General features: G+C 50.5%; 6 protein-coding genes across 6 annotated transcripts; 4 read left to right on the top strand and 2 right to left on the bottom strand.

The window, feature by feature from the left end:
* Window positions 1-3,856: 3,856 nt before the first annotated feature.
* Window positions 3,857-5,260, top strand: PFLUO_LOCUS9615 (uncharacterized protein; the record flags this gene model as incomplete). Its single annotated transcript, XM_073787461.1, has 1 exon — window positions 3,857-5,260. One exon carries the CDS (start codon window positions 3,857-3,859, stop codon window positions 5,258-5,260), a length of 1,404 nt encoding a protein of 467 aa, XP_073643614.1.
* A 778-nt stretch (window positions 5,261-6,038) lies between these two features.
* On the bottom strand, window positions 6,039-6,275 carry PFLUO_LOCUS9614 (uncharacterized protein; the record flags this gene model as incomplete). The annotated part of the gene is made up of 1 exon (XM_073787460.1): window positions 6,039-6,275. One exon carries the CDS (start codon window positions 6,273-6,275, stop codon window positions 6,039-6,041), a length of 237 nt encoding a protein of 78 aa, XP_073643613.1.
* Window positions 6,276-8,841: 2,566 nt separating this feature from the next.
* Window positions 8,842-10,296, top strand: PFLUO_LOCUS9613 (uncharacterized protein; the record flags this gene model as incomplete). Its single annotated transcript, XM_073787459.1, has 2 exons — window positions 8,842-9,468; window positions 9,532-10,296. The coding sequence occupies 2 exons, from the start codon at window positions 8,842-8,844 to the stop codon at window positions 10,294-10,296; spliced, it is 1,392 nt and encodes a 463-aa protein (XP_073643612.1).
* Window positions 10,297-11,192: 896 nt separating this feature from the next.
* Window positions 11,193-12,039, top strand: PFLUO_LOCUS9612 (uncharacterized protein; the record flags this gene model as incomplete). The annotated part of the gene is made up of 2 exons (XM_073787458.1): window positions 11,193-11,476; window positions 11,544-12,039. 2 exons carry the CDS (start codon window positions 11,193-11,195, stop codon window positions 12,037-12,039), a joined length of 780 nt encoding a protein of 259 aa, XP_073643611.1.
* Window positions 12,040-12,540: 501 nt separating this feature from the next.
* Window positions 12,541-14,429, bottom strand: PFLUO_LOCUS9611 (uncharacterized protein; the record flags this gene model as incomplete). Its single annotated transcript, XM_073787457.1, has 3 exons — window positions 12,541-14,133; window positions 14,201-14,359; window positions 14,421-14,429. 3 exons carry the CDS (start codon window positions 14,427-14,429, stop codon window positions 12,541-12,543), a joined length of 1,761 nt encoding a protein of 586 aa, XP_073643610.1.
* A 638-nt stretch (window positions 14,430-15,067) lies between these two features.
* PFLUO_LOCUS9610 (uncharacterized protein) lies at window positions 15,068-17,039 on the top strand (the record flags this gene model as incomplete). Its single annotated transcript, XM_073787456.1, has 3 exons — window positions 15,068-15,101; window positions 15,147-15,463; window positions 15,516-17,039. The coding sequence occupies 3 exons, from the start codon at window positions 15,068-15,070 to the stop codon at window positions 17,037-17,039; spliced, it is 1,875 nt and encodes a 624-aa protein (XP_073643609.1).
* Between the last annotated feature and the right edge of the window lie 260 nt (window positions 17,040-17,299).

Below are 17,299 nucleotides of genomic sequence, written 5' to 3'. Positions count from 1 at the left end.
CCATCCAAACACCTATCTTATACGCGGGGGGTTGATGGACTAGCATAAGGAGCCATGTCAAAATACTGCGTCGTGAACTCGGCTGTTTGTCATCGGACGCTGGCCCAGGCATCCGAAAGACGTACGGAAAAGCCTCGATCAGAAACACGTTGTGGACTTTCTCCGCGGATGAATTTTCCTGGTCTGGTTTGAAAAAGAGCGTCCGCTGGATTGTAGTAGATTTCTGAATCTGGCTGGTCCGAGCAGGACAAATTCGCTGAGCAGAGGTTAGGAGTGCGTGCGGGTCTAATTGAAGCAATATCGATTCGAGTAACTCTGGCGTGTGGAACACCTCGTGCTGGGGTGATGGCGGGTTGTTCAGATGCCGAAAAGGTACTAACGGTAGATGGAGAGAAAGGTGAGAATGGGCAAGTGAGGTTGAGCTAAGTATATTTTAACACAAGCAAGGCCTAGTTTTGACCCTGGGCCCCGCTGGTCCACTTCTTTAACTATAGCTTGTCGATCGTTTCTATTTATTGGACCACTCGGATCCTAACATCACCGACTTAGTAGCAAACCAAGCGCATTGTCCCAGACAGTAAAGAGCTGAGACTGAGAATAACTAGCAAGAAGAAACAGAACGCCCATACAGAAGTATTAACGTGTGCGTCTCCGAGGGGAAGTGGCCTCTCAGCAGATGAACCTCCTTACCTGTTGGTTTGCGAATGGACGCGACCTTCATAGAGTTGACCCTCTCTACCTAAAAAAAGCTATTATGTAGAGGGGTCCGTGTTTGGCCCGGAGTTATTTATCGCGCGGTACAACACCACAATTTTATGTTGCGACAATATCCACCACAATTTCCACCTTCCTGTCATCCGACCGTCTTTTTGTATGGTGAATGCAGTTGCATCGTATAGACGCGAACTGAACCAGTCTCACCACCCCATACACGTACATCAATTGTATTGAAGCCATCGCTCCCGCTACCGGTTCAACCTACTACATACGCAATCTAGGTCCATGCTAAACAAAATTCTTTTCTAACTTTTCTAATTCGTATATATACGAGCATCTAAACCTGTCTTCAAACCTTGCGGTGCTGCGAGAAGGGTCTTGATGAAGTAGCTTGCACAAAACTCGACTGGACAGTGATAGAGTGATCATGAACATTATCTTCTGAGATCGATTCAATCGATGGGTGTTTGACTCCATCAGGGTCAACCGTCACGTAGTTTGTCAGGCCAATTTCGTCATCATTTGCGGTCTTCTTCATTTGATCTAAGCCGTAATCAAATGTTGTCCCACGGTTGCCGAAAATATTGTGCGTTTGGAGACCGTGCCCTGGTCCACTATTTCGCCTGTGCCGTCTACGTGAAGTCGCAGTTGTAGACTTTTGCGAATGGAAGCTACTCGAGATTGATCGGCTGGCGAGTCGGACCAGTGGTGCGAGGTGAGGTAGACAGGCACAGACAACTGCAACCGATGGCTCGATAGTGGACCAAATGAACACAGGGCCCATGAGCCAAGTAACGTCGACAGTGCTCATAAATAGAGACAGATAGTGGATTCGCACTATACTTGCCACACAGACACTATGATAGGCTGTTTAGCTCCTTGTAATCTCAACTTGGTTCACGAATGATAGGATACTCACAAGACTCCCAAAGCCATTATACCACAAATAGCTGTTTTTTTCTTCGGGCTCATTTGGAGCTTGATTATTCTTGGGAAAGGGATAACCACCAAGATGAAATCATTCAGCATGTTGATGATCCCCGCCGCAAGAAAGAACATGTCGACGTTGATACATTTTCCCTTAGTACCACTGAATTGTGTCCAAAAGTAGGTCACTGGCCTGCAAGAATTTCCCATAGTTACCCAAATTATGATGGGATAGGAGAGTGTGAGAAAAGTGCTGAAAATTATGGCAAATTTTAACCATTGTTCTAACGGCGAAAAGACCCGTCGATAGAAAAAAAGGATAGAGATTCTAGTGCAAGTGCAGGAACAGGCATAAATAAATGTGTAAGAGAATAGCAGCTTAATCCGGCAAGGTTAGTAGCTCAAATTTGTGAATAGGGGATCACTGGACTGACCCTGTATAAGTGCGTCAAGTCTTCCAACGTGATCGCCCAGACATGCTTTCCAGACCCAACGGTTCCGCCTGTGTATGGATTGGTTACCTGGATGCTCTCATTGATCTTAGAAGTTTCTTTTTACCTGCGATACTTAACCCAGCCGTAGCACCTATACAGATCTCTCAAAACACATCGGTTAGCATATATAGCCGAGACTGGCCGGAAATAAACTCACTAGTGCCGCAATAATTGCCCAGTCATCAGCCATTAGAGCATTCCGGAGAATGATTCGAGCTATAAAGCGTAGAAAAACAGCCACAGAAGCTAGACAGAGCATTGCAATGACGGCACCGTTATTGACAGATACATCACTCGCAGCGAGATTGAGGTCTGTAGGAGCCGGCCCGAAGAGGGCGCGGATGGCTGAGTCCTCGGTCATGGGGACACGTGTGTGCTCGGCAGGACGGCAAAGAATATCACACAGTATTGACCTGACTGACCGGAGAAGACTTTGTCTTTTAAGTGTGGATTGACCCATCTGCCTCTGTCAGCGATTTCCCGCTCCACTGGTCCCTGCGCCAACAACGATCGTCGCCTCTGGGATTTGAAGGCTCCGTGACCTCATTGGGTTGTCGCACTACAATATGGATCTACAAAGACGTTCTAGTTCCCCAGCCAGGGACCAGATACGGTTGTAAACCACCTCTAGTAGACCCACGCATCACTATACTCTATTAGGATAGGCCTTGTTTTGAAACCTAATTACTAGTATTATTCGACTGTTATAGACTACTTCCAGATCACATCAACAAATGTTAAGGAACAGGTAATTATCAATCTCGCCATGACGATACCGCATCGCTTGCAAGCAGCGATTGAAGCAGTTGAATGGTACACTAAATACCTACGTAATTGTGTATGCACTCGAGTCTTTTTTAAATTGTCATTTACTTCTATTATAAACTAGCGTGCCAAGCCTACTAGCGGTGATTTAATCTTCTGTCCTCCCACTGTAGCGACGGTATGGTTACCGGGTGCGCTGATCCGGAAAGTTTAATGGCAGATCGAAATTGAGCTATTTTTGCCAGGCGCGATGAAGTCCAGAAATCACGCTTAGCCAACTCGGAGAAATTACAGGACTTCCTTTTTAATATTGAGATCAGCGGCGTACAGGGTATCACAATTCTCGTTGGCTAACCCCGAGCCAAGTGGGGATAGGTTAGGGCCACGGGAAAGCCTCGAAACGTTTCGGCCTGCCAAGAAACTTTGACTAGCCTGTGCTAAAGACTGACAATCCTTCCAGCCTTGTTTAGAGTGATATAACTGGGAAGTGATATGCGCTTTGCGGTTGCGCTGGAAATAAGTTGCCAAACGTGAAACAAATCCCTCATTTTGATCGAAAGCATGAGCCCCCTTCACTGGGAGCATGCCCTTTAAGAGCGCTATGTTAAACAAAATGCTGTGTGGCATGGCGTTTTTCAAGCCAGGCACGTCCTTCTGACATTGAAACCAGAACGTCTTCCTCCTATTCAGATATTTATTGTTGACGGGGACACAAACGTTATTGCTTCCAAGAAGTTCCGTAGAAGTGTGATTAGATTTGGGTATTGTGTACAAGCACAACGGTTGAATCGGAGTCTACGGGCTAGGAGTTTTGCAAAAGTACACATATGCTCGTACGGTAAGAAAATGAACTAAACACAGCCTAATTTCCCCTTCCTGGATCAGCAACCAGTGCTTCTCCTTCCCACAACTACCAGCTCTTCTGCCAAGTACAACAAACCGACTGAGACAAAATGGGCTCTATTGTGAATAGCGAAACTGCTCACACGCTCACAGCACTGGAGCGCATTGGGCCCAAGGGTTATCTTCGTTATGTCTTCCCCTTTCAACTCCAGGAGGATTATGACCTAGAGGAAGTTGCTCGGGTGATCCAAGCCGGGTATGAAGCTCTCACACAAAAGATACCAGAGGTCGCGTGCGAAGCCATTCCCGATACCAACTCGGAGCAAAAAGGTGTGATGAAATTTGAAAGACGAGAACATGGAGAAGCTGTACGAGTTATTGTCAAAGACCTACGTGATTCTGAATCTTTTTCATCAAGTTACGCGGAGTTGAAATCGAAAGCCTTCCCGGTGGCCTCCTTTGATGCCGACACCCTTTGCCGCCGGTCCGTGTGGCCCTCAACTGGAGAGCGGCTGCCAATTTCCCTCGTGCAAGCTAATTTTATTCGCGGGGGGCTGATATTGACCTGGTGCATCTTACATTTGGCTGGTGATGGTACATCATTCTACACTTGGACAAAAGTCTGGGCAGAGGGATGTTGTCGCGCCCAAGGCCTTGAGATTCCAGATCCAGTGCAGCTTTCAGAAGACCTTTGGAAAGACCGAAAACAAGTGACGAGATCGTCGGGCCTCAATGCCGGCAAGATCGAAGATCATCCTGAGTACACCCTTCTTCCTTTCACGCCTACGGAAGCGCCGCCAAAGATGCTGTCCCCCAACCACCGAGGGCAGGTTTTCTATTTCTCCCCGCAGTCCTTGGCGGCGTTAAAGACCGAAGCATCACCGGAGAACGCAACGCTGCCCTCTAATCAGAAGTGGATCTCGACTAACGACGCTTTATCGGCACTTCTCTGGCGCACAGTTATGGCGGTGCAGTCGCCTCTTGAAACTCTAGAGGGGAATCCTGTGTCTATCTTCAACATCGCTATCGACGGACGCCAGCGGACAGACCCGAAAGTTCGCACTGATACCCTGGGATGCTTCCTCGAATATGTTGCGGTCGAAGCGCCTATCCGCAAAATGCTAAGCTCGCTGAACGTGGCCGACCTTGCGGTCCAAATTCGTGGAGCTATCCTTCAGGCTGACAACCAGTTCACGGACGATGTAGTAGCTCTAGTAGAGCAACTTGAGGACGTCGATCGGCTGGTTCCCACCGCCTTCCTGGACGTCCCTGGGTTCAATTGCGTCCAGACTTCCTGGATTAATTTCCAACTGTACGCTTTGGATTGGGGTCCACTCTTGAGCCACAAAATTGAGGCCGTACGAACTCCACATGTTGGTTGCATCAATGGTCTTCAAGTTGTGCTCCCGGTATTGCCAAATGGGGGGATGGAGGTTCTAGTTGGTGTGGAAGAGAGTTGCTTGAATAGGCTGCTCAATGACCCCCTGCTTACCAAATTTGGAGTTGCTCGGTAACTATGCCTTTGATGACAGTAATTGCCGGGACAAGATCTACACAAATGTGGGCTATTTCTGTGCGGGGATTCGCAAAGGCATCTTCTTGTGCAACCTCATCGACAATTTCAAGTATACTGTTATATCGCACAGGCCAGGATCGAATGATCACATTTGCACTACTTGCCTCTTGCCTGTATTTAATCTATCTCGTTTCCTTTCTTCTTTCTTCTTTCTTCTTTCTTCTTTTGCTATTCTCCATTTTGAAGATTCTTGTAGAATGTCACTTCTTCTTCTTTTTTGTTGAACTAGACCCTTACAGCGGCTACAGGTTCAAAATTTGGCAAAGATTAAATGCTCCTACGCATGGACGAGCGAGAAGAGAGCCTATACATTGAGCCCCTGGAATCTGATTGTTGAGAGTAGCTTGATCCTACCAATCGAGCGATATTTCCAGGGATCCTATGGGATGATTTATGCCCCTAACAGCCCTTCGCCCTTCCTAATTATGCTAGCTTATGCACAATATTACCAAATATAGTATGAGAGTGTCAGCGCTCACCAAATTGATTTCCTAATCTAGCATATCGCATGGCTGACAATAGATGCGACTTGTGCCAGGACAAGGCTGTAGTGCCCGGTGCCGCGGCTGATATTGACTTAAAATTGAGATCGGCGAAAAACCCGCGATAGTAACTATAAAGAGGCCGATACTGCCACGATCGGAAAGATTTACATAGATAATGATAACCACTGCTGATACTTCAACATCTAAGTTAAGACGCTTGGATTTTAACAGTTACGGTAGGGCCAATCGATCCAGGTATTCGAAGAAATACAGAAGGGAGACAACGGGCAAAATGATGCAGTCCAGCTTCCAGAGATACCGTTTTTGAGCTTTGATCCATTCCGGATCATACTGGTTCTGGATCTCCTTTTGGGTTTCCTCCACCACATGGTCGTCAGATTTCTCAATGTCTGCCATGTTCTGCATGTTCGCCTGTTCAATATGTTGCGCGTCTTCGGTAGTACCCATGTTAGAACTTCAGCCGTACAGTGCTGAAAATGAGATGGACAACGGGTTGCATTTGTAGCAAAGGATACCTCAGCTGGCGAGTGGCTCCACTACCGTCAGCGACATGCCTCCTTATATCGACTTTTCCGATGCGGGAGACAAGTTGTCCGATACTGGTTGCACATACGATTCGAACTCGATGGAGATGACTTGTAATGGTAGCTCGGGTCAGTGCTCCGACATCTCTGATGATGGCTCACTCCCCTGCGACTATATGGCTACTTCTGGATCCCTCTTTTCAAAGGTTGAATGCGTGATGTACAATTCATAACACCTAGTCCAATCTCCCAAGAACGGCCGCAGTAGCAGTTCTTGTGTATATAAAGCCGCATTTTCTCGATGTGCATTCGTTTTGTCGCACCTTTTTATGCACCTCATATGGTTCTTTTGACGTAAAAGTTCACCCTGTTGAACTTTGTACTTGTTCTTCGACCACATGGAGAGACCTTTTTTATTCTTGCATGGCCGCAATTTCATTGAAATAGGGAATGCTCCTTTCAGAGCCTCCTCAATAATCATAGACTCCTCGCGTAAGGTACCTACGCGCATTATTTGTCTCGCCTGGGCTCTTTTGCTTAGCGTCTCCACAGCCCCCGACAAGGGCCGACACTTGAAGGTCGATCTTTGGCCTCCGTATTCCCCTTAAATCTTCTTCTCTTCGAGATTTTTCAAAGGGTATCGAATTTCATGACCTCATTTCAAGGCTAGTATCCTATGAGGCGCCGGTAATCAGCCCTTTCAAGGCTCCGGTACATTTTCCTTCCCGTCATAATTATAAATATCGGTCACAGCTTCTCTAAACTCCTTAAAACCCGATTCAAGCACTCCGTGATTTTGACTTCACCTCTAAATCTATTCGTCGACTGTACAGCAGCCCGACGTTCTGAAGAAGACGCACGCAGTCCCGCACAAATGGAGACAGTCGCAGCACCGTCATCCCGCGAGCCACCCAGCGACCCAGAGGAACTAAGAAAACTAATCGAAAAAGTGAGCCAACCCGGCTCATCCCAGCTCCATGAGACTTTGCCCGCAGTGCCCCCGAGCGCCCCTGAATTTCGCCGCAAGAATTGGGGGCGTTATGCCATGAAAGGGCAAAAGGCACCAGGCTTATTGAAGATCATAGAGTGGAATTATGCTCATCCTGTGGTATGGATAAACGCACTGCTGGCTGCGAGCTTAGCTGCTACCTTAATTTGCCAATCGCAGCGGCTGTCTATATCCTTACTAGGAATAAGCTTGATGCTGTAGGCTCTGCTGGATTACCAAATATGCCGGTATGCGTTTCCCCGTCTATCACAGTGACATCTAGGGCGACGTCTCTAACCTTCTCGTTTTTAGATGGTGGCTAGGCAAACAACCGCTCAAATTGGACCCTATAACTGAGTGGTTGGGAGGAAGTGGGATCATTAGATGAGCACGGGTTGGACAAGTCCAACGATAAATGGATTTGAGAGCATAATCTGTGTCTAGGCCTTGCCAAAACCTGCCCATGGATTTTGCAAGTCTAAGAGAATTCAGCAATGACATTGACCTTGTATAATCTTATCTTGCCGTTTTGTACACCTTACCTGCTGGCCATACGCGAATCTACATTCCAAACTCAGTTTCACTTTTGGCACCCTTGGATGCTGCTCCTTTGTGAAGCCCTCTAATCATCACATTTGTGATAGCACCGTCTGACGTCGATAAACTTCACTTCCATCTGCTCACTATCTAACCAATACAATCTGGTATAATCAATTGGTGATCAGATCCCTGACTGTTTGTACCCTTATTTCAATATCAACCCAGCACGTGATGACCTTGCAGGATTTATGGCCAGAGTGTATTTTTGCCTGGAAGTAAGAGGAAGTCTCTTTTGGACATAAAACAGGATGTTCTAAGACGGCTTCTTGTAAGATAATTTTGTGAGCACTATGTCCTGGTAGATACTGTCTGCGTGTTAAGGGCGCAGCGCGGAGACTTTCAAAAGACCAAGCTGCGTGAGGAGCCAGTATCGGCACCGGAACACACAAAGAAGGGCTAACAAATATTTACATTACACTGGCAGTTCCTTGGGCTCACTCAAAAACTAAAACGTCAGAGGGCATCTCTTCACATTCGTGCTAAATCTATGAGAAGTGGCGGGGCCAAGCCAAAAAATAAGATCAGAATCGGGACCAGAAACACCAGAGTTGCCGTATTAGGAAAATCCATTGCTTTTAGGGGTGAATTGGCTGTCAGCAGCGGGGCAGGGAACAAGCTTTGGGTCCACTTTCACGCCCGGGTGCTTGTCCTACCTAGGTATATGAGATGCTCTTCCAATCAACCTGTCGTCTGATCGCTGGAGGTAGGCTCCCTTCCTTCTGACCCCCACCCCGGTTGCCCGCCGCCGCATCCTCACCGTTCTCGTGTGCCAAACCTTCGCGCTCCAGCCCTATATAAAGACAGTTTCACACCTTCGTGTTAACAATTCTAGATTCTGGAATCGAGATAAAATTGCCTCCTACCATCCTCCATCGAAGCAAAATCTCACCCAGATTCCATCATGGCCGGCCCCACCCCCTTGACCGCTGTCGAGACGTTCCTGCAAGATTATCCCAACATTAAATATATCCCACCCTCGTCCGCCGAGTTCGCCGCCACGCGTGAGGTCTGGAACCGGTCGCGTCGCGATATCCCGTTAGCCATTGTCCAACCTCAGTCACCAAAAGACGTCGCCGCCTTGATCAAATTCTTAAATTCTAGTGCGATTTCCTTCACCCTTCGCTCTGGCGGCCATAACTTGGAGGGCCACGCCCTAGTGCAAAATGCCTTACTGATTGACCTACGGGCCTTGAAATCGGTTACCATCGCGGCTGATCGAAACTCGGCTACCGTGGGCGGCGGTATTCTGCAAGGCGATCTGGTCAATAAGCTCGGGCATGAAAGCCTAGCGACTCCAACTGGAACCGTTCCATCCGTGGGCTATATTGGCTGGGCCTGCTATGGCGGATATGGGCCATTTTCCTCCCATTGGGGTCTTGGAGTGGACCAGATCATCGGCGCGACGGTCGTTAACCCCAGCGGCGAGCTTGTCAAGGCTGACGAAGCTCTTCTCGAAGGTATCCGTGGCGCCGGCGGTGTCTTTGGAGTAATTATTGATCTTACTATCAAAGTTTTCCCTCTTACTAGTGTAAGCTTCACTATCATCCTCAACCCCCGATTAACTCTAGGCTAAACGCTATGTGTACTGTAGATCCTTGCTGGACCTATAATTTTCGATTCAAGCGATATAGTGAGATCTTTTACGGAATTTAACAGCGCCTATAACAATCTAGAGGACACAGAAGACATTCCCCCACAACTCAGTCTACAACGTATTACCTTCAACTCCCCACGCGGGCTTACATTTGCCGCCCTGTTTGCATGGAGTGGCGTCGATTTTGAGGAAGGTAAACGTTGGAGCGAAAAGATCGCCTCCCTAGGTCCCACGAAGATGAACATGGTCGCACCAACCACCATCCCAGAATGGATTGCTGGCGCGGGTGCCCACGTCCCTAAAAATGTGTACGGCTCCGCATGGACTCACAATGTGTCCTGTATTACGACCGACGTTGCCGAAACTATTGGCCGCAACCTCGCCCGTCTTCCTGCGGATCCAGGTGCGATGTTCTCTCTCCACCAGCTACGAGGTCCATCCGCAGCGCCGCAGACGCAAGCTTCCGTGTTCGGGGCACGAGAGCGACATTTCATGGTTGAGATTCTTGGATATGCAGTTTTGCCCGAGAAGCAAGCGGAGTCCGAGGCTTGGGCGGTGCAGATGGCGACGGAAGTGGAGAAGGCCGCCTCAGGGAGTCTGTTGTCTACATCGTATGTGTCGGTGTTTTGTTCAGCCCGCGCAGACTCGGCGACGGCGTGGGTGGAGAAGGTGTATGGAAATAAGTCTGAGGTACTGCGCGGTCTAAAGACAATATTTGACCCGAAGAATGTGTTTAAGTTCACGGTGCCGTCATTGGAGTAGGAAGTTGGTCGTTTGGTCCCCTTGATGCTGTCCTCTACGACCACTTCCCGAGGGAACATCGACAGCACTAGCTAGGAGCCACCGATGTTGGATGGGATGCACAACTACAGTGATGTTCGTTAAGTAAATTTCGATCTGCGGTGCTTTCTGTCTTTCATTTTTGAAGAAATTGATCTAACCGTAAAGCTGCATTGATAGCTTTGCTCCCCTCATCCTACAAATCTTTTGCGGCCAAAAATAAACATGGGGCTGTTGGAAATGGCGAGGGGCCAAACTAGGGCGGGGCCAAAACTAGGGGCCAAACAACATTTCGTCCTTAAAATAGCCCTATAGCTCAATGACCTCCACGCGGGAACCCGGAGATGTATTAGTCGCGCGCCCGTTGTCATTTTAGCACCCGAAGGTTTGGGACAATTTCCGAAGATCATCGTTGAGTCTATCGCAAATTACCTAGAACAGCAACGGGCCACTAGAAGCTGAAGATCAGCCGGAACCCACATAATGCTATGATTGGTTGAGTGTCACGGTGAGCTAGTCTGCTTCGGGCATCTGAGATGCTTCGCCAATCAACGCCGAGATCTCGTTACGCTTTACCGTGGGTTGCTGCAGGAGGATGAGACGAAAGGATGCCTAGAAACCTCAAAGAGGAACAGTGCTAGTTCCTTTTTAGTATCAGAAATCTCGCGCTAGTCAACGCCAGAACTTCTAAACACGTACTTTAATCTCAACAACACTAACTAAGTCTAGCGCAAGATAGAATACTTAGGAATATAAATGGAGACCAATTGTCTGATCCCTTTCTTTCAGGAAACTAGCACGTCGGAAGTTCCTTTGCTCTTCATCCTTTTTCTTTGTACCCCTACTTCTTCTTCTTCTATTAATTTGATACTGCTACAATGGGGACCGTGACCTACCGAGATGGCATAGCTATCCTCCAGCTCATCGTATTTCCATTTATCCTTGTCGCCGCACTTTTTATCTGGAAACGGGCTGGTTGGAGGGTCGGCAGCAAGATATGGCGCTACGGCGTCACGCTCTCTCTCATTCGGATTGCCGGCAGCATTTGTTCGTTGCTCACGATCAGCAATAATGCATACAACATCGAGGTCGCCGTCGCAGTGTGCGAGTTAATTGGTCTTGCGCCCCTGTTACTGACCTATATCGGATTGCTGAGGCAAATGTGAGTTGCTTTCGGTGAAGTTCTCGAATATGATACATGAGGACTAACGGATTCATGTTTCTACTAGCGACACGGAAGGAAGGATGCACCCTAGGGGTCTTCAATTGTTGGCAATCGTCTGCATCATCGGCCTCATTCTCGGTATTGCAGGAGTCAGCAGTGCTAAGAGCGACAAGGGCGGCTATCACCCAGACAGCATTGTGAAGGCGTCTATGGGCATCTTCCTCGCCATGTTCGCCGTCTACAACTTGATAACTGCTTGGCTATATCTCCAGCTCCGTTCTTCTATCAAAGTATTTCAGAAGAAGCTGTTCCTCGCTATTGCCCTTTCTTTCCCCTTTATGTTGGTACGTTTGGTCTATGCGGCGATCAGCGATTATGCCGACATTCAAGGTTTTGGCCTTGACGGCAACCCGTCCATCTATCTATGTATGGATGTCCTGGAGGAGATAATTGCCATGGGCTTTGTGATGGCCTTTGGAATGTCGGCTGTCCTTGAGCCAGACTTTGTCAAGCTTGCCCCATCTGTGTCGCGCTCCGACCCGAAAGTCAACGAAGTTTAAGCCCAACCTTGTAGTTGAGTGATGGATCTTTTCAAGTTTTTTCAATCTATGTTTGCTCGATATTTGTGTGCTGGAGGCTGTAAAGTAGATTAAGGCCTCATACCTTCGCTGAACCAATCCGTGGTAGGCTTAGCGCCGTGGTCTCTTTTGACCGCCTGCGCCATCTAGCCGCAGCCGCCAGTCCAAGAATGTTTCCTCATTCAGGACAGTAGGTTTATGAGTTAGGGTGTCTTTCTAAATATTCAACCCCCGGCCCTCCGCAATCCTACTGCGGATGACTGAAGTGATTACGCTTTGACTGGCAAAGCATCTCAAATACTTAGATAGAACTAGTGGGCGGGCGCGAAATTATTGTAATGTCCTTGGTCTTTTTGTTTTCAATCAAGATTGTATAGGACTGGACTACTTGAACGGAGATAATGAGCCGTAGGCACGATACTTTTTTATATACAACCTATTCTATTCGTCAAAAAAACTATTTACAATGATGTTCGGAGTATACTATCCGGCTGATATGACAGTAGGCAGTTCGGTTTCTTCTGTCTCTTCCAGAGGAATATGCTGGTAAATATGCCGATATGTCTTTATCCGCCGTTTTATGAATATCCAATAGCTCCCGGCTAGAATTGCTCCTGATGAGCCCAATACCAGTATCAGAAGTAAATAGCCCTCGAGGCCATGGAGGGTGTCAATTGATTCATCCAGGACTTCCACAGTCAGGTCGTTGTGCTCCGTCTTGGGGTCCGCCATGATACTTGAGAAGCGACCCGATGGGTCCTCCGGGACTGGATGGTTGGATTTATTGAACGGAAATGTCATCCAGTTGGTGGGTACTGCAGTACGATCAACTGTGGAACTGCCCAGGACGTTCCCGTCGCGGTCGAGTGCGTCGGCTGATATCCAGTCTAAATAACCCTGAATGACATACATCGTCTCAAAGCCAGTCTTGTTTGTGGCTCCAATGAAACGACGGGGCTCTCTCTCCTCCGCCTGTGCGTAAAAGTTCCACGAAGCAATCTCAGTCGCGCCGTTCCAACTGACGTGAAGCGTAGTTGTCAGATTATCTTCCATAGCTTCCGCAACAGAGGCCACCAAATTCGGCGGTGCAGTCGGCCGGCCAACAAATTCGAACTTATATGCTCGGTACGTCGATAGTTGAGAGTCCACGAATTTGGCCTCCATCAAGTTGGCACCCTCGGGCGAAAATTCAGAATGATAGCCGCCATCGCTCCAGCCAACGAATACATTGCCATTCGGAAGTGGCTGCACGTTGCCACGAAGTCGAGTCAGTTGGCCATCGGGTCGGTAATAACGCCGAATCACCTGCGCTGTCATCGGAGTAGTGCCGGTGTGGAGCTCCACAATCAAAGCTGAAGAGACGTCTTCTTCCTTTTCTTCGTGATCGGCTGCATTGTTCATGAAGGATATGATATGGCGAGTTCCCTCAGACTCGATAAATTTAGCATCATGCTGTTTGGAAAAGGTAAAGTCTTGATCAAAGTCGCTCTCTCGTCCTCCTAGTCGCCACAGGATCGAGCCATCCGCGCCAGAGATCAAATAGATGGTGTTGGTGAAGCGGATAGAGATCAGATAGTTGCCGTCCGCATTCTTGTCCACAGAGTTAATGTGCAGATAATCGTTCCCTGGCGCCTCTTCTGGTTCCGTGTTGGCCAAGAACTTGACCGATTCGTGCATCGCAACGTTTCCGGGCGCAGAGGCATCCCACCGCATTGCCACTTCGCCTGTGGCAATGTCTACCTCGTAAAAGCCAACCGTGAGAAAGAACGACTGTTCCTGCGGGCGTCCGAGGTCCGCTAAGCTCAGTTCCGCGGGCCAATACCCGCAGGTGAGAGCCGTCTTGCCTCCCGGGAGGATATTGAATTCATGGAGATCGAATCGTGTCAAGTTTTCCAGTGCCTGCAGCTCCAACTCGACTTCGTAGCTGTGGTTCATGATGACCCCGCGTCCCTTTCCATGGCCGTCATTTTCGTGTACAATGAACGAGAGGTAGGGATTATCGCCGATGTGATGAACCGCCTTGAAATCATACACATTGGCGTTGTTGAACAGGCGTGAGCCGACCCAGATCAGAACCTATTTTGGCATACTTAGTCAGCCCATTCTGTTCCACTGAGGGACATTTCCAATAGTGAGAACCTACGCCATCTTCATCGTAAATATACGGCCCCACTTGAAAGGGCTGGGGACCTGTTTTCAGGTGTACGATCCTTCCATATGGGGCCACGAACCAATACCCGGGGCTCACGCGCGTGCGATCATGATATGTCACCTCAAAATTCACGGCCCAGACATCGGGAAGCTAGGAACACGTTAAGGAGTTGCTTAGGACGTTCTGGGGCCAAGGGTTTCGTTACGGTGACCAAGGCCATGAAATCATCATGGTGAGGTTGCGCAATAGCACCGCCGAATAATAAAAGCAGGAACGGCAGGAGAGCGAGCATAACGGATGGCATGTATGATCAAAGAAGCCATGGGAGGTTTTGAGATGGTCTGCCGGCGCGGAAGGTCGGAACCTTGGGAGACCAGATGCCGCCGGGGAAACAAACTGGTCTTCGGTAACACGTTGTTTCCAGCGATGCGGCGTGTTCCTCAGAGGGGCCAGGGGAGGCCAGGAGCCGGACCGGAAAGAGACACGGAACGAGCAATGTCTGCGAGGGTGAAGAAGGACACAAGCCAAGCTGAAGAGATGCTGTGGATGCGTCCATCGGCTGAAACACACGTCAGGCTCCCAGGCCGCCATTGACCACGTGGGGCGACCAGCGCGATGGGTAGAACAGCATACATACTTCCTTCCATTCACTACAGCTAGCTTCTCCCAACTACTCCGACTACCCCTACTACTAACGAGGACATCCATCTCGTCTGGCGAATGCAATGATCGACATGCCCGAGACGCGGTGCCGACACCCCGCATAGGCCCCAGCCGAGGCAGCCTCGGAAGTATTTACTGTTCGGATGGCGTCCCTCCCTCCGCCGCTGCTGCCGCCATCCACCCTTCATCGCAGCCATGTCCTACCAAGGCCGTCCGATTCGCATCGCAGGTTGGTCCGCCGAGCTCGCGTGATGCGCCGCTGCTGACTCTCCAGGTGCTTCGGGCTCTGCCTCCGATCGCCGCCATGCCATCGCCGACTTTGCGCGACATCACCCCACTGATCCGGTCGATGTGATCATTGCCGATTTCATGAGCGAATTCAACATGGCCACCGCCGCGGGTCGGCGCGTAGACCAGGCATCCGACGCGGCGCCCGCATACGATTTGTCCTTCCTCGAGGCCCTGGCACCCGCCGTGAATGATCTGGCAAAGCATGGCATCAAGTTGGCCGTGAATGCCGGGGTGACAGATACAGAGGGGCTCTATCACGCCGTGGCCGGTTTGGTGCAATCGGAAGGGTTAGATCTGAAGGTCAGTGAGAGGTCGCTCCCGCAGACCATCCCCGGTTGCTGACTTCTCCCAGGTCGCGTGGGTTTCGGGGGACGAGGTCCTCCCGGAAGTCCAGGAAGCACTGTCGTCGGGACAGTCGGAATTCAGGAACGTATATACGGGGGAGCGGTTAGCGGACTGGGCCTTCCAGCCCATCTACGCCCAGTGCTACCTGGGAGGCCTGGGCATTGCTGCCGCCCTGGCAGATGGCGCCGATATTGTCCTATGCGGCCGGGTTTCAGACGCGTCGCCCGTCATTGGGGCGGCCTACTGGTACCATGGCTGGCGGCGCGACGAACTCGACAAGCTCGCCAAGGCCTTTGTGGCTGGCCATTTGATCGAGTGCAGCAACTACGTCTGTGGCGGCAACTTCACCGGGTTTCAGGCTCTGGAGCATGCCGGCGGCGACGGCTGGGCCAATATCGGCTACCCCATCGCGGAGATCTCCGCCGAGGGCGATGTGGTGATCACAAAACAGGCGCACGCTACGGGAGGGGCGGTCACGGTCGATACATGCACTTCTCAATTGCTGTACGAGATCCAGGGCCCCTGGTATTATAACTCCGATGTCACCGCCGTGCTGGATGGCATCTCCTTCGAACAGCGCGGCGTCAATCGCGTTGCCGTCCACGGGGTCAGGTCTGGTCCGCCTCCGCCCACCACCAAAATCGGCATCACCGCGCGGGGCGGATTCCAAGCGGAGGTGTGGTGGTTTTTGACCGGGCTTGATCTCGAGGCCAAGGCTCGCATGCTGGAGGCGCAAGTGCGCCGCCTGTTGGCCCCGTTTACGAACCGCTTTACCGCGCTCAACTTTGACTTGCTGGGTGCCAGTGCGCTAGACCCGCACGACCAGAACCGCGCCACGATCCCCCTTCGGATCGTGGTGCAAGCACGGCGAGCGGAGGATCTCGCTCCCACGCGATTCCTGAAGCCCATCACGGACAACATCATGCAAGGCTATCCCGGCGCTACCTTCCACCTCGACCTGCGGCAAGGCTTTCCACGCGCCGTCTTTGAGTACTATGTGAGCCTGCTACCCCAGAGCGCCATCCGACACCGCGTCCATCTCCCCTGGAAGCCCACGACCGCGACGCAGACGCTCGAGGTTCCCCCTCCACCGCTCACACAGAACTACCCGGCCCGCCAGCCGTCACAAGCGCGCACAGAAGCGGCCATGAACCCGGCATGCGACTTTGGTCCCACGACCCGCGGTCCGCTGGGCTGGATCGTGCATGCACGCTCCGGGGACAAGGGCGCCGACGCGAACTGCGGCTTCTGGGTCCGGCGCCGGGACGAGTATCAGTGGCTTCGAGCTTTGCTCTCGACCGAGATGGCAAGTGACCTTCTGGGTGAGACGGGCCGGGCCAATCCGCAACTGGTCATTGAGCGTTTCGAGTTGCCCGGCCTACGTGCCGTACATTTCCTGTTTCGAAACCTGCTCGACCGCGGCGTGGGCGTCACCACCACGGTCGATTTTCTGGGGAAGAACGTCGCGGAATACCTACGGGCACGCCATGTCGACCTACCCGTGCGGTTTCTGAACCGCGGGAGGCTGTAGCGTCGGGGTGGTGAGTGTCGCAACTATGCCGTGGGTAGTGCCTTTGAATCGTATTCGATCATCGTAATAATCCATCACATTGTGCGTTTCAACCGTTGCCAACGCGGCGTTTTCCCAGGATGTATATGGTCTCATATAGTGCAAGCGCTTCGCCCAACACCAGGTTGAACGGTGGTAGTTGGTTGGACCAGGGCATAAAGAGAGGTGACGTGGGATTATTATGCTCACCGCCAGATGTAGCGAACTACAAGCCAACCGTA

Source organism: Penicillium psychrofluorescens (assembly GCF_964197705.1).
Source record: "Penicillium psychrofluorescens genome assembly, chromosome: 6".
Taxonomy (NCBI): Eukaryota; Fungi; Ascomycota; class Eurotiomycetes; order Eurotiales; family Aspergillaceae; genus Penicillium; species Penicillium psychrofluorescens.
This window is presented reverse-complemented; position numbering and strand designations above follow the sequence as displayed.